The sequence below is a fragment of the Apus apus genome, chromosome Z (assembly GCF_020740795.1).
Source record: "Apus apus isolate bApuApu2 chromosome Z, bApuApu2.pri.cur, whole genome shotgun sequence".
Taxonomy (NCBI): domain Eukaryota; kingdom Metazoa; phylum Chordata; class Aves; order Apodiformes; family Apodidae; genus Apus; species Apus apus.
The window spans coordinates 67,623,422-67,636,967 of record NC_067312.1 but is presented as its reverse complement, the minus strand read 5'-3'; the positions used below and the strand labels follow the sequence as shown (position 1 = coordinate 67,636,967).

Below are 13,546 nucleotides of genomic sequence, written 5' to 3'. Positions count from 1 at the left end.
CTGCATCTGGAATATTGTGTCCAGTTCTGGGACCCTCAGTTCCAGAAGGACAGGGAACTGCTTGAGAGAGTCCAGTGCATGCTAACAAGCCTGGCATTACCCTGAGTAGAGAACCAGGAAAACATCCCTGCTTTCCAATCCATCTCAAAGACAGTAACATTCACATTCTCCTCCTTTTATTTTTTTTGCTTACCAAGCTCATTGAGGTAGCCACCATGTTTCCAGTCTGCAGGCAGTGTTCCTGTGTAGTCCATGACAGTGCCTCGTTTTCCAGGTTCCACATTTTTAAGGTTCACAAACAGATGATTATTTTTTGCCTGTTTCAAAGAAAGATAACTAATAGAATCTGAAACTGATGGAAGCTTGCTGAATTTCTGCGTGATAAGTAGGGAAAGCAAAAATAAACCAAATATGAAACATTGGGAAACAAAGGAAAACAAACCAAAGTCTTATTTACACAGAAGCATCCAGATGCTTATGCTTTACCTTTGCCAGAGTCAGCCTGTCCATGTTGTTGACATGAGGTGGGGTAGTGCATTGAGTTAGAGTATGATAACTAGGATTAGAGAAATAGTGACTGTTAGCATTTCCACCATTACTGTGAGGGATGGTTTCTGAAAAGAAAAAGAAAAGAAACCAATAAAAATAACATCCTTCTTAGGATATGTTTTTGTCACTGCTGCACTGATGTCAGGATCTGACTTAGAGTTTCTAAATCTAAAAATGTTGCATTCATTAAAAAAATATTAAAGATAGAGTAGTAACCAGCGAGTCATGTCCTCACTTTCAGCAAAGAGCATCCACAACTGTTACTTGCTACCTGGTGCACCAGTTCACCAGCACCACTGTCAGTGTGGTCTGAGGGGCTGCTCTCCTGTGAAAGGCAGTTGAGAGCAGTGTCTCAGTCTTACTAAAGAGGAAGACTCTTCTAAAGAGGATGACTCTCTTCTGCCTCTCTTGCCAGGAAGCCTTCTAAGGCAGAATTGCAGACACCCTTTTCAAAATCAAGTATGTTCCTGCTCACAGCAGCAGCCCCTGCTAATGTGTAAAGGTGAAACATGCACATTCAGGTCCTGTTAGGTACAAATCTGAACCCCATTCAGAGCTCAGCTAAAAACGAACATAGTCAAGAGATGGAGCAACAAATCTAAGTGTCACTTACCTGAAATGGTGTAATCTGCGTTGATGACCCTCATAGCAGGGGTATATGTCACTGCAGGCATATTTGTTTCTTTTCCTTTCTGCTTATGTCGGTAAATGATGAATAGCACTAGCAGGAAAAGCACAACCAGGACAAGAATGATGATCCCTGCTATAGCCCCTATCTGGTAAGAATCAGCAGGGATGGCAGTACTGGTTCGGCTTAAGCTGTTCAAGTTTCCTACTATAATTACACCAGCTGAAATACAAGAAGGAATTAAAATACATGACATAAATTCAGAGGCTTATGTATCAGGAGCAGAAAATAATATTTCAGTTCTAAATCTTTCTGCTAATTTAACTGTATTCAGTAATGTCAAAATAGACCTGTCTCAGAAACCAATGTGAAAACAATCCTAGCCTTAAGGAAAATCATTCATCTTCTTCCTAAAATGAGTTTTTTTCATAGAGTTAAAAAGGTGAGAACATTCTCTAGGCAAAAACACAGAGCAGGTAAAGCCATGTTTTGTCAGCAGCTTTGGAAAGCACAGCACTGTAAAATATTTCATGCCATCTACACTTGAGTGCTTTGGTCCAATGAACTATCACTGAGGCTTCTGATACTTAAAAAGTCTACAGAACATACACATAATTTAATAGAATGGATCATTTAAAAACACATGCCGTATTAGATCAATTTAATTAATAACACAGAGCTGGAATTTAATACATTAATCATATTTCTATCTAAAACAATTACAATAATTTCATTGCACCTAGGCTTTACCTTGATCACACCTGGCCCCTTTCCAGCCTGGGCTGCAGTAACATGTTCCTGTGATGTGGTCACAGGTTGAGTTGTTTAGACAGTCACATATCTGCCGGCATCCATACCCATAGGTACCTTGAGGGCATTCTGCACAAAATAAGCATAAACAGAAATCAGACACAGTCAGTACTTCTGAAATGTTTTGATCTTGCAGATCTACAGCACCCTCCATGCTGCCGTTTTGTCTAACTCCATCCATTTTTCCACATGGCCAGCAGATGGCAACGTGTTATTAGTGGAAGACCTCTACAGAGAAGATTCTACAGAAAAGAGGACCTCCCTGCGCATGTGTGTGTGTGTCCGTGCAGGAAAGAAGGAAGAAAAGGAGAAGGAAATTGTATTCAGAAGTTATTTTCCTTCACCTGTTAATGTTGCTGCCACTAAGGTAGTGAGATTAGGAAGGAAAAAAACGCAATATAGATTAAAAGGGTATAACGCAGTGAAGAAACTGACAAAACATGACTAAAGTGCCAGTTTCGTGCCACAATATCAGATCTTCCTGGTTTCTTACACCCCAGTGCTTGAAAAATAACATGATCGCATGAGTGGAGCCAGACATCTGGCTGGCGTCATGTCACTCAACAGATGTGCTGATGTGCTAAGGGAGAAGAGAGAAGGGCCATATGAGTGGGTCTAATAAACACCACACATTTATATAAAACCAAAAACTGATCCTATGCTGGTTGTAGCATATTTTGATACTGTAATGTATACACTGATAAACTACCTGCAGGAGAAAATGCTAAATTTTGATGAATAAGCTAATTGGAAGAGGTCTACATGATTTATTCTCTCCTAGAATGATTTGAATACAACAATTAATTACTGATCAAAGTGTCTGGTACATCATGTAATTAGCATGGTAGAGAATTACCCTACATTGATAAAAACTGTTTCTTTTATACAACCACCTCTGTTACTGTGGCTTGATACGTTACTGTAGTACTGATGGTTTTCAGGAACTGTGGTATTTCCCCACCTTCTGAGACTCAATTTTCTGAAATCACTCAGGAGTTCTTTAACTATATTAATTTGTCTTTATGTTTTTCTGTTTAAAATAATTTAACTTATCTGTTATGTATTGCTGATTTAGAATAATTTACAAGATAATGTAACCCTGCAGGTGCCCAAGAAATGTTCCTGCAGCCTTGCTGAATCCTGATGCAAGTGGAATGTCAAGCTGATATGCCTTTTCCTTCTTTTGCTTACATTAAATGAAACAAATTATAACTACTGACGTCAATGGCTGGGCAAAAATCATCACACCACAGTATTCTGGCATTTTGAAATCTTAATTGGAAGGAAAAGTAATTTTTTTTACAAGTGATGTTCAAATTCAGAAATACAAAAACATTTAGTTAAATACTTTAAAATCATTATTATTAAAGTCTAGGGAAAATATTGATTCTATAAAACATAATAATAAAGTTAGATTTGCCAAAGTAATCAAAATTATTTCTTGGTATCATGACATCAAGAGAGGCTCTTAAAAAGTTTATATTTTCCTAAACATTATTACTCTTTTGAAGTGAAAGATTGAAATCATGAGAGTAGAATAAGAAAATGTAAATAGCTAAGAGTTACATATTGCCAGCTATTATTTCACTGAAATGAATATATTCCTCTAAACCATTATGATTTTTATTGCAACTGCATTTTTCTTAGGAAAACAAAATCTGCTTCAGAATTTTTAGACGTTCTGCCATAGATGCTGATAATATTAAAAAGGTAACTCCCATAGTAGCTGGGGCTAGACCCACTGCTGAGGGAATTAATTGTGTCTATAGGGATGGTAATCTCCTCCTCGTTCTGTTCCAGTGCTGCCAGGTGTGACACATCCTATCTCAACCAGTGCACAAGCCTTCAGATCCAGATACATCACTCCTGGTTTTATGTAATATGCAGTGTCCTCCACACATCAAAAGCAAAGCCCTGTGCACAACGCTGGTGCCAAAGCCAGGTTTCAAGCTTCACCACAGCAGGTTGAATGGATTGCTTTGCAGTGCAGTATAATGCATGAAGTGTGGGAGCACCACTCTCTAATGTTAGCAAAATCTGGGCTAACAGTTGGTGCTTATGACCCTGATTATTCTTTTAATGTTGTACAGTGTTAGACCACCACTGACATCAGTGGTGGTATTTTTTATTTTCTTGATCAAATAACTACACATATATGAAAACAAAATGCCACCTCTTAAGCTTTTATAATCCATTTGTATTGTAAAACCACATTGCAAAGATTAATTTTATCCACCAGGATTGATGTGGTACTTCTTATCTTTAGTTTTCTAACTGTTAAGTTTTCATTGTGGTTTACACTAATGACAATTACTTGGATATATGTGTTAAAGCAACTACAATGTAGTACAAATGCTTCTTTCATGTAGCTACAAACTGAAAGAAACAGCCATCACAATAATTATCAGTCTTATTAACTAATTCTGTGGGCTTTTATCTTCGGAAAAAGCCTAGGTCCGATTCCTGAAGCTCTCTACCCATCAAAACTCCCACTGAAGCCAGGAGGTTGTGTCACAACGCTGGCCAAAAGCAGAGGGTCAGCTCAGGCAGGGTTTGTATTTGCTCCAGGCAGGAAGAATCCCCATCCCAACTCACTCTGCTCGCAGTGCTTCCCCATGAACCCGGTGCGGCAGGTGCACTGCCCGCTGATGTGATCGCAGTCGGCTCCATTCTGACACTGGCATATCAATGTGCAGTCCTTCCCGTAGAACCCTAGGGGACATCCTGCAAATACAACGGCAGGGAGGGGAAAAGGGGTTGAAACCGCCACTCTAGAAATAAAAGGCAAGTATTCTGGTGAAGTGTATTCTTGAGGAGTCATTTCTTTAGCCCCTCTATTCAACATGGCATTTTGTAAACACAACAGAACAAGATCTACCCTGTTTCAAGCAGTTTAAAATACGTATTAGGCAAAAAGTACATAAAAAGGAGATTAGGAAATTGTGCAGACAGCAGATGCTTAGAAGGCAGCAACAATGGCTCTTAGTGTAAATTAGTTTCAGGTACTTGAAGGAGGAGAAAAAGGGCAGTTTGTGAACCAGAGCAGAGGGTCTGTTCAGTGATGAATGAATCTTTGGGTATAGTTTCTGCATGTTCATGTTGAAGCATAAAAAACCCCACCAAAACATATTTTATCTCAGCTCCTCTCAAAGATACCATTTCAGTATGAAGAAGGCATACCACCACGAAGAGGTCATTATTCACCAGCAGGAAGCAAAATAACCATGATAGATGACAGCTGAACTACTATAGTGAATGTCTTCCTGAGCTGGATCCATATGGCCCTATAATGCATTTGTTATTTCCTGCCATTATGACTTTATTCAGTTGAAAAAGTCAAGAGCTCTGATTTTATGAAAAATGTGTATTCAAGCACAGAATGCAGAACACAGTTAGCATCCTTATTTTTCTTGAGTTTAGAGATAATGGTTGCATCCAGATTAGAGACAGGGGGGTGCCTGGATTGAAGATAAACCAAATTGAAGTTGTATCATGATAAAGGTAAGAAGCCAGCTTTATCAGTAACTATCTCTAACAAATGCTTATTTCTCAAACTTTTTATGAACCCTTACCTAGCATATACTGAGTGCCATATACCTGCACACAGTCACTGCACTGCTTGTATTTTTATTTTAATAATTTGGAAAAAAAGGAAATTAACATATTAATTACATTAACATATTAATTACATTAAGAAAATTTCCAAATAAGTTATAACACTATAGTCTAGTGAAGTTAAGTTTCTAAGTTGCAAAAAAAATAGCTTCTGTGTTAGAATTTGAATTACAGGTGCTAACACTGTCATTGCAGTTGCCCCAGGAAGTAGCCATTACAGATAGGAGATGATCTCCTGTATGATCACTTTGCAGTGACAACAGGGGCTGTGCCACAGCAGACCACAGCCACTGCTAAGCTAGACACTATTCTAATGGCTTTAATGAGCTCTGTGTTACCTTATAATCTCGGTTGTTGGGTCCCTATAGCTAGAGTACATCCTAGGGAGGTCTAAGAGAGAGGGAATGAGACAGCACTGTCATCCCACCCCGTGGGGAGTGCCTACAGAGCAGACACCATCCATGCTATGGACAGCAGCCGTAAGCACACAGCTGCAGCGGTAGCACCTGAATGTCACAGTCATTAATTCTGCAGGTGCACATGACAGACTAATCTACAGGGATGCCCAACTGCAGCCGAAAGTCGTCTTCCTCTGAAGGAAGGCTAAAGAGGAGCATGAATGTAGTGGCCAGCACTCTGCCAGTGCTTATACAAGGGCCTCACCTGCAGCCATGGAGGTAATAATGTGTTGCATCTTCTGGATAAGAAAGGTTCAGCAGCATGGGAAAAAATAATTAATAAAGTAAGAAAACACTGAAGGAAAATCCTGTCACTGATTTGTAGGCTAAGAATGGATAACAAAAGTCTCTTACTTTGCGTACAGTAAAGGCCAGTCCATCCTGGGGTGCATTTGCACTCCCCATCATAGGCACTGCAGTAAGCTCCATTATGGCAGTTGCACGTGTGGATGCAGTTCGGTCCCCAGTGGGAAGGTGGGCAAGCTAAAACAACCCAGAGCAATTAATTAATCACAAATGACAAAGAACCTTGGCACCCATGAATAGAGTTGCATACATTCATATATGAGCACTGCTTCATTTGCAGATTGTTGTTTTCCTTTTAAAGACTTTTTTGGGGGGGCTGCTCCATTCTGAGCAAATAGCCACAGTTTGTTGGGTTTTTTTTAACTAAGGAATAATTTTGCCCTAGCTAAGAAGTGAGGAAAAACATTAGAAGTGTGAAAGAAACCAGTAATACATATTTTATCCTCAGTAACTAGGACACACATAGAGAAAGCCATGTAAGTTTCCTTTTTTAATATAATTTTTAATCTGCAAACAGTTCAATGGAGCACATCCAAGGGGACAAGCCTTTTAAGCCTCCAAAGCAAAGTAGAACAGAGAAAGTTGAAGCACAACATATAGCCTATGGCTTTAGATCTAATACTTAAGAGTCTACATAATTGTTTATTTTTGATGCATTTAATCAGGGCTGTACCTAAATCAAGTTAACTCAGTTGCTTCCATGTGTCCATTATTCAATGTAAAATTTCTAAAAAGCAAGTAACTACCAATAGAGATTTTTTTCCACTTAAAATCAATAATGTCAACTGATTATGAGATAGAATTTTACTGATCCCTTTGAAAATGTTGTGTTGAATGACTTTGAAACTATGTGCTGCCATTAGAGTAGTGAAGTGGTTCCAGAATGCTAATTACTATTCAGAAACAGTAGAAGATAATTTTCTTGATGTTAGAATATCACTAAGTGCAGAAGATACTGTAAGAATAGCCTCTCACTGTTGATTAGAAGTCCCATCTTGAGGTTTTTATTTGGTGTGGGTTTTTTTTCAGTAAAAAGATACATAACTTAAAAAAAGTTCTATGGAAATACGAGTACTTTATAGGAGAGAACACACAGGTCACACAGGGAAGCTTTAGCTTTACTCCCACACAAGTTTAAAAAGGCTGGTAACTCCTTATTGTTATGTACTGATTTGGTTGTCCAGAGATCTGTCTAAAGCTCTTTAATCCCTTATATTTGTGCATAATGATTCATCTATGTGTTATCTTTGCCCAAATTAAACTTCATTGACAAATATACCATGTTGTATTGAAAAATAGAAGCACTACATTTGTTTTTGTTGTTTTCACTTCAGTTGTGCCTTATAATGTTTCGTGGGTTTTTTTGCTTGTTTGTTTAAAATTAATGGTCAACTAAGATGGAATGTAAATCACATGCAGATGAAAGGTCAGAGGTTTCAAAAAGGTCGCTAGTTCCAAAAGAAATTCATGGAATCATTATTTTGCATGTGAACGAAACTCCTTTATACAAAGCAAATAAACTTCCTCTTTTACAGTCCACGAGCACAGCCTCAATAGACACTTCCATTCATATTGCTGGCACTGTTTTCTTGTTATTGATTCAGTAAGTCCCTCCTCCTCCTAAATACCCTTATTCTGCTACTCTCCCAACTACCTACTTATTTAACCATAAAAACAGGAACCTTTGTTGCTACTGGCTTCCACAGGAATAGGGTGAAGATTTATTTTGGTATCATATTGAGTCGTGCATGCTAATCACTTAACAGAATTCAGCCAGAGAAGGTTTTTTTCCAAATTCACCAGATGTTACATCACAGTAGTATAGAGCCAGTTAACCTGGACCAGTCAAACCGTAAATGATATAAACCAATGAGGCATGTTATTAGGAAATGCACCTCCCTAGAAACCACAGCACAATGTCTTCAGAATTTTGATGTATCAGAGTCTGGTACAGATTCTTTTATTAAAAAAATACAGGTTGACTCAGATTTTGTCATCTGTTTCCTACTCTGTGGATTTTGGTACCTTATGGAACAGCACATTATTCCTGTGAGATTTTTACTTCAGATTATTCCTTTCCTGTCTTCAGTCATTTGCATAGACCAGGCAAGGCATGTGCAGAATGGCTAATTGGTTAATAAAACAACTCCATGAAATATAATAAAATTAGGGCCTAGCCCTTCTCCTTTTTAAGTAAGTAACAAAATTTCAACTGAGTTTAGGATACCTAGACAATACTCATTGAGTGAGGCAGAATGACACTAAAAATATATATCTGTGAAACATTTAGAAAAGGAAGAAAGTTATAAGCACTTTAAGTAGTCATTGTGAAAAAATTCTGAAGAAAATGTTCAAATGTTTAACAAGAATAAGGATGGTCTTGCATCCAAAGCACTAACTAGTATCTGACAAAATCTTGTTTGTTCCTTGCCAGTAGCTCTCTATGGAACTGCAGTGAGAAAAAAACCCCTATAATTAAGTGCCTCAGTTCCTTATTTGTAAAATAATATCACTGCTATTCATCAGATGGTCCTGAGGATACAAGCCCTGTGATGTTCACAACACTACTGTGATATGACTAAATAATTACAGACAAGCAAACAAGAAAACCCTCTCTGCAATGCAAGATTCATCAAGTCACAGACTTTTTCATGTTGGAAGAGACCTCTAGAATTACTTATTCCAATATCCTACTCACAGGATCTTTACCAAAGATAATTTCACAACCTCTTCCATGCTGGAGACTTCAGAGCCTCTCTGGACAGTTTCTGTGCTTGACCACTCATGGTTAGGATTTTTTTTTTTCTTGTACCTAGTGAAAGTCACCCTTGCTGCAACCTGTGAACATTGCCTCATGTCCTTCACAGTGTAATTCTGCAACAAGTCTGATCCAGCTTCTCTGCAACTCTTCTTTGGGAAGTGAAAGATTGAAAACTGATCCTTGCTGTTGTGTGCTCCAGCTTACTTATGAGAAAAATTGTTGTTCAAATGTGTTTGTGATAGTGCCAATGAAATGCAGAGAAGTTTAGAAGCAATTAAATATATACCTCATTTCTGACTTAGAAAGTGTTTCTTTACCAAAAGGTAGACAATTTAAGTAGCTGAACCCTGATTGTTTAAAAAACAAAGGAAAAAAAGCTGATACTTACGCTGAGAGCAGTCACTCCCAATCCAGCCAGGGTAACACTGACAAGATCTATCAATAGGATTACATGTTCCATTATTGGTGCAGGTGCATATTCCAACACAGTTCTTGCCAAATCTGCCACTGGGACATACTGAGAACAAGTTGTCAGAATTAGAACTCCTTAGTAATCAGAACAAAATTGTATTTTCTTTATTCCAAGAGAAAGCAACTGATATTTGGATCAAGAAATGTATAATGCTGAAGTAAGGCATTATAAATTCTGGTAAGCCCATTATACATACTCAGTATACAATTAAAAATAAAGTAGCTTTCTTACTTAAGCATCAAATGTTTAAACAGCTTAAACATGCTTAAGACTCCTAATTTATAAACTGCACACACTACAATGGAAACTGTTCTTGGTTTTATAGTTTCCAAGTGATAGAACAATAATTATTACAGTGTTTGGTCTCTGCACCCCATAGCGACTTTAATACAGCTTGTACCTTCATTACAGAGGGCTCCTGTAAATCCAGGTAAGCAGTCACATAAGCCAGTAATATGGTGGCAAGGACCACTGCTGTGTACACACTGGGGACATGTCTGGCTGCAGCGGTGTCCATAAAACCCAGGGGAACAAACTGGAATCAGAAGGAACAAACTGTCATCATTTCCTGCACTTTCTATGCAGTGGGGAATGCACTTGCTCCTGACTTTCAATTAGATCTGCTTTCTACACGCGTTAAGAGTTGCAGTGGTGGTTGTTAGTTGTACAGTTCAATGCTTTACACTCACAAAATATTTGCTTGTCTTCCTCAATGGTTTACTATATTCTAATTAGTAATGACTTAGTTGACCATTTATTACTTGTCAGGCCTCACTGTACTTGGGTTATGTTTGAAATGCGTATATATTTTATGTATTACACATACTTGCCTGTATCTTATATGTCTTCTACAAAATGAAGAGCTTTTAAATCATATTGGAAGAAAATTAATTTTTAAAAAATAGAGCGGGCAGTTTTATTTCTAAATTAGTAGGGTCATCTTATACCTTGACTTCTTATGTGTTTCCTGACTTGGAATACAAATAACCATTACTTCACTGAGAAAAGTCTACAAATGTTTTCCAGTCATGCTTTCATTTAGGTACTCACTGTACTCATTACATGGTACAGACAGCTACGCCACCTAACTTTTAGAGAACCTAAGACCAGAAATACAGAGTTGTTCATTTAATTATTATGCTAAAGGCACTAGTTTAAAAAAAAAAAAAAGAGAGAGAGAAAGAGAGAGAGAAAGGGAAGTAGAAAGGCTGTTGCATAAAATCTACTTCTTTGTTGCTCTAATCCCTTCTGGCATTTATTTCCTGATAAATTATAATATTAGGTAATGCATCAAGAGAAATACCTGTTGCATAGCAGCAATTAGCACTGACAAAAACTAACTTGGAATCTTTTCAATATTTTAATTTCATTCAAGATTCAGTCTTTTAATTATACACTTGATACAAGTTATGTGGCCAGATCTCTCTAGAGAGATTAACTTTTCCAAGTGAAACAGTGCCAAAGGGTCTTCCTGTTTACTGAAAAGGCAGTTTCTGACTGTGATCCAAATTATTCATATGACCTTTGTCTTCCTGGCCTCCAGACTATGCATCAGAGAAGGGCTCTAAGAGCCACCGGCCTGGAAGCCTCTTGTCCAGGTTATCGGCACAGTTCCAAAACACAGAGAACATTTTTTACATGTAGTGTTACACTTATTCTGCTTTCGGATTAACTGATTAACTGCAAGGCCTTTGCAGATTAGATAGTGAGAATAATTACTGCACTTAGTTAGAAATGCTTAAGGAATACTAATGCCACACTAATGTGGGATTTAGGAGTGCCACAGGCAGTCACATTCTTCAGCTTGAAATCTTGCCGTTCTTGGATTGCTAGGACTTCATCCTCTTCTGGTTCTCCTTTCTGCCTTCTAGTAATAATTTCTATGTGCTTTCCTGCCTTTTAAGCCTCTTCTGAAGGACCCAGTAGCATCTTTGCTTGGCTTTACTCCACCTGTTTCTTGACCCTGTTTCTGGGAGATCTGCTCTGAAAAGAGGGCTACCCTTCAAGTGCAGAGGACTCACATTTCTTTTCTCTAAGCACTTTTCACTCACAACTCCAACAGTTCAAACTGAAGGCAGTTAGACTGCTGGCAAACTGTGATGAATCTTCTTGGGAGGGCAGATACTTGTCTTATTTTTGCCTCCCTGTTTCTGGTATGATTTGCCTCAGTTCATCTGTATCTCTCTTCCTGTAAGACTTAAATTTTACTGAGCTGTATTTTCCAAATGCAATTATGAGTACCTGTGATATCCTCTATTTACTGTTGATGCCTGATCCCACTGGCCATTCTTTGCTGCTTCAAAATAAGTGTTAAAAACCCCAGTAATTAAGCCAATGATTCCTACTAGACTCAACGGGAAGCTAAGGTTTCTAGCTTCTAGCTTCATGTATGTTTTATGTACCTACCAAAATATATATTACAAAATTAATGTTCATCAATCACATTTGGAAATGCTTGCCTTTAGAATGGAATCCCCTACAAAATTTCTTTCTTAGAAAGCCATGTGCATAACAATGTGATGGTACAGTGAATAAAATTAGTAACAAGAAGAGCACTACTAGTTGGAAACACTGTTGATTTCAGGTAACAGTAATTTCTGTATATTCACACATTTTAAAAAAATGTGCAGTTAAGGGGTGTTTCATAGTACTTCATACTAAAATTAACCAAGCACTACAGTGTTATACCATATGTATTCCAAGTAAAGGAGGAAGAAACAGAGATTTTAGAGCATTTTAATTTGTCCTTACTTCGTTGACAAGTGGTGCCTCTGTATCCTGGTGCACACTCACAGATTCCATCATCTGGAGAACAGGATGCTCCATTTTTGCAGTAACAAGGCAATGAACAATTTGGACCCCACTGTCCCTCAGCACACACACTGTCACAGTGAATGCCTGCAACCATAAATAAATGAAATGGTCAGCCTTTGTAAAAACTCTTATGCATAGTTAGTTTAAAACTTTGGTGATCAGAGGACTAATTTTTAAAACATAGAAGAAAAAAACCCACAAAAATAGAGCAAGGACAATGCAAACTTGCATCTCTGCTCCCACCTTCCCCCAGAACAGGGAATTTCTTTCATATTCCAGTTTTGACAAGATGCACTCAAGGGCTGATCCTAAATTCTGCAACAGGAAAGTACTTTTGATTATTTGCTTGGAACATAAGAGCTCCATGGGATGCTACTTCCAGGCTTCCTGCCCACCAACACTTTAAGATCTACAAATATGAATGCAAAACTCTCAACAGTATAGAGAGTTCCATAATTTTCCAAGACCTTCATAGACATAAAAAATTTAAAAAGGTCTTTTATTCCTCTCACTTTCATGACTGGTATCTATAAAGAGAATCAAAAAGTAAAAAGTAATTCAAATGCAGCAAAATAATGGCTTTTGCTTCCTCCATAATGGCTTTTTCAAATCAGCAACAGCTTATTTTCAAATTTTACACTAGGAAAATGCATGACAAAAGGTGTTCCAGAAACTTTTCCATCTGAATGTAAAAATCCTTAGTCTGACATAATTTTGCGTAATAATGGGGTGCAGGACACAGACTGATTTCTAATTAGTGGTGAGCTGATTACTGCTAAGCCTCATACCAAACGGAAAAATATAGTGCACACAAAAGGTTTCCAAACACACCATGTGAGCATTCCAAAATGCTTAGCTGCAGTAGTCTTAAGGATGCTGGTCAGTCATTGCTTTGTCTAGCCATTTTTGGCATAGAATTGAATATAAAACGGCCATAACTGAAACTCCTGTACCTATACCATAATACAAACCCCTAATTATAATAATTCAACCATGGGATGGTTTTCTTCTTTGCAACGCAGCAACATTAAATATAACTTTCCTGTTTGTTTTTTCCACTATCTGCTCTTAAAAAAAGCATGCTGCATGTTAAATGCCAGCGGGCACCACTGTGGAACTCAGACCGTATTGTG

At 37.9% G+C, this 13,546-nt stretch overlaps 1 protein-coding gene across 1 annotated transcript in view; it reads right to left on the bottom strand.

Moving 5' to 3' along the window:
- MEGF10 (multiple EGF like domains 10) overlaps positions 1-13,546 on the bottom strand; it is a 93,597-nt gene that overhangs the window by 9,540 nt on the left and 70,511 nt on the right. The window contains exons 14-22 of the mRNA XM_051643206.1: positions 12,351-12,497; positions 10,000-10,134; positions 9,516-9,644; positions 6,415-6,543; positions 4,583-4,711; positions 1,928-2,056; positions 1,163-1,399; positions 487-614; positions 194-317 (exon numbers count right to left, since the gene is read on the bottom strand). Of these exons, the coding sequence (XP_051499166.1) occupies positions 194-317; positions 487-614; positions 1,163-1,399; positions 1,928-2,056; positions 4,583-4,711; positions 6,415-6,543; positions 9,516-9,644; positions 10,000-10,134; positions 12,351-12,497 (1,287 nt within the window). The remainder of the gene's footprint in view (positions 1-193; positions 318-486; positions 615-1,162; positions 1,400-1,927; positions 2,057-4,582; positions 4,712-6,414; positions 6,544-9,515; positions 9,645-9,999; positions 10,135-12,350; positions 12,498-13,546) is intronic.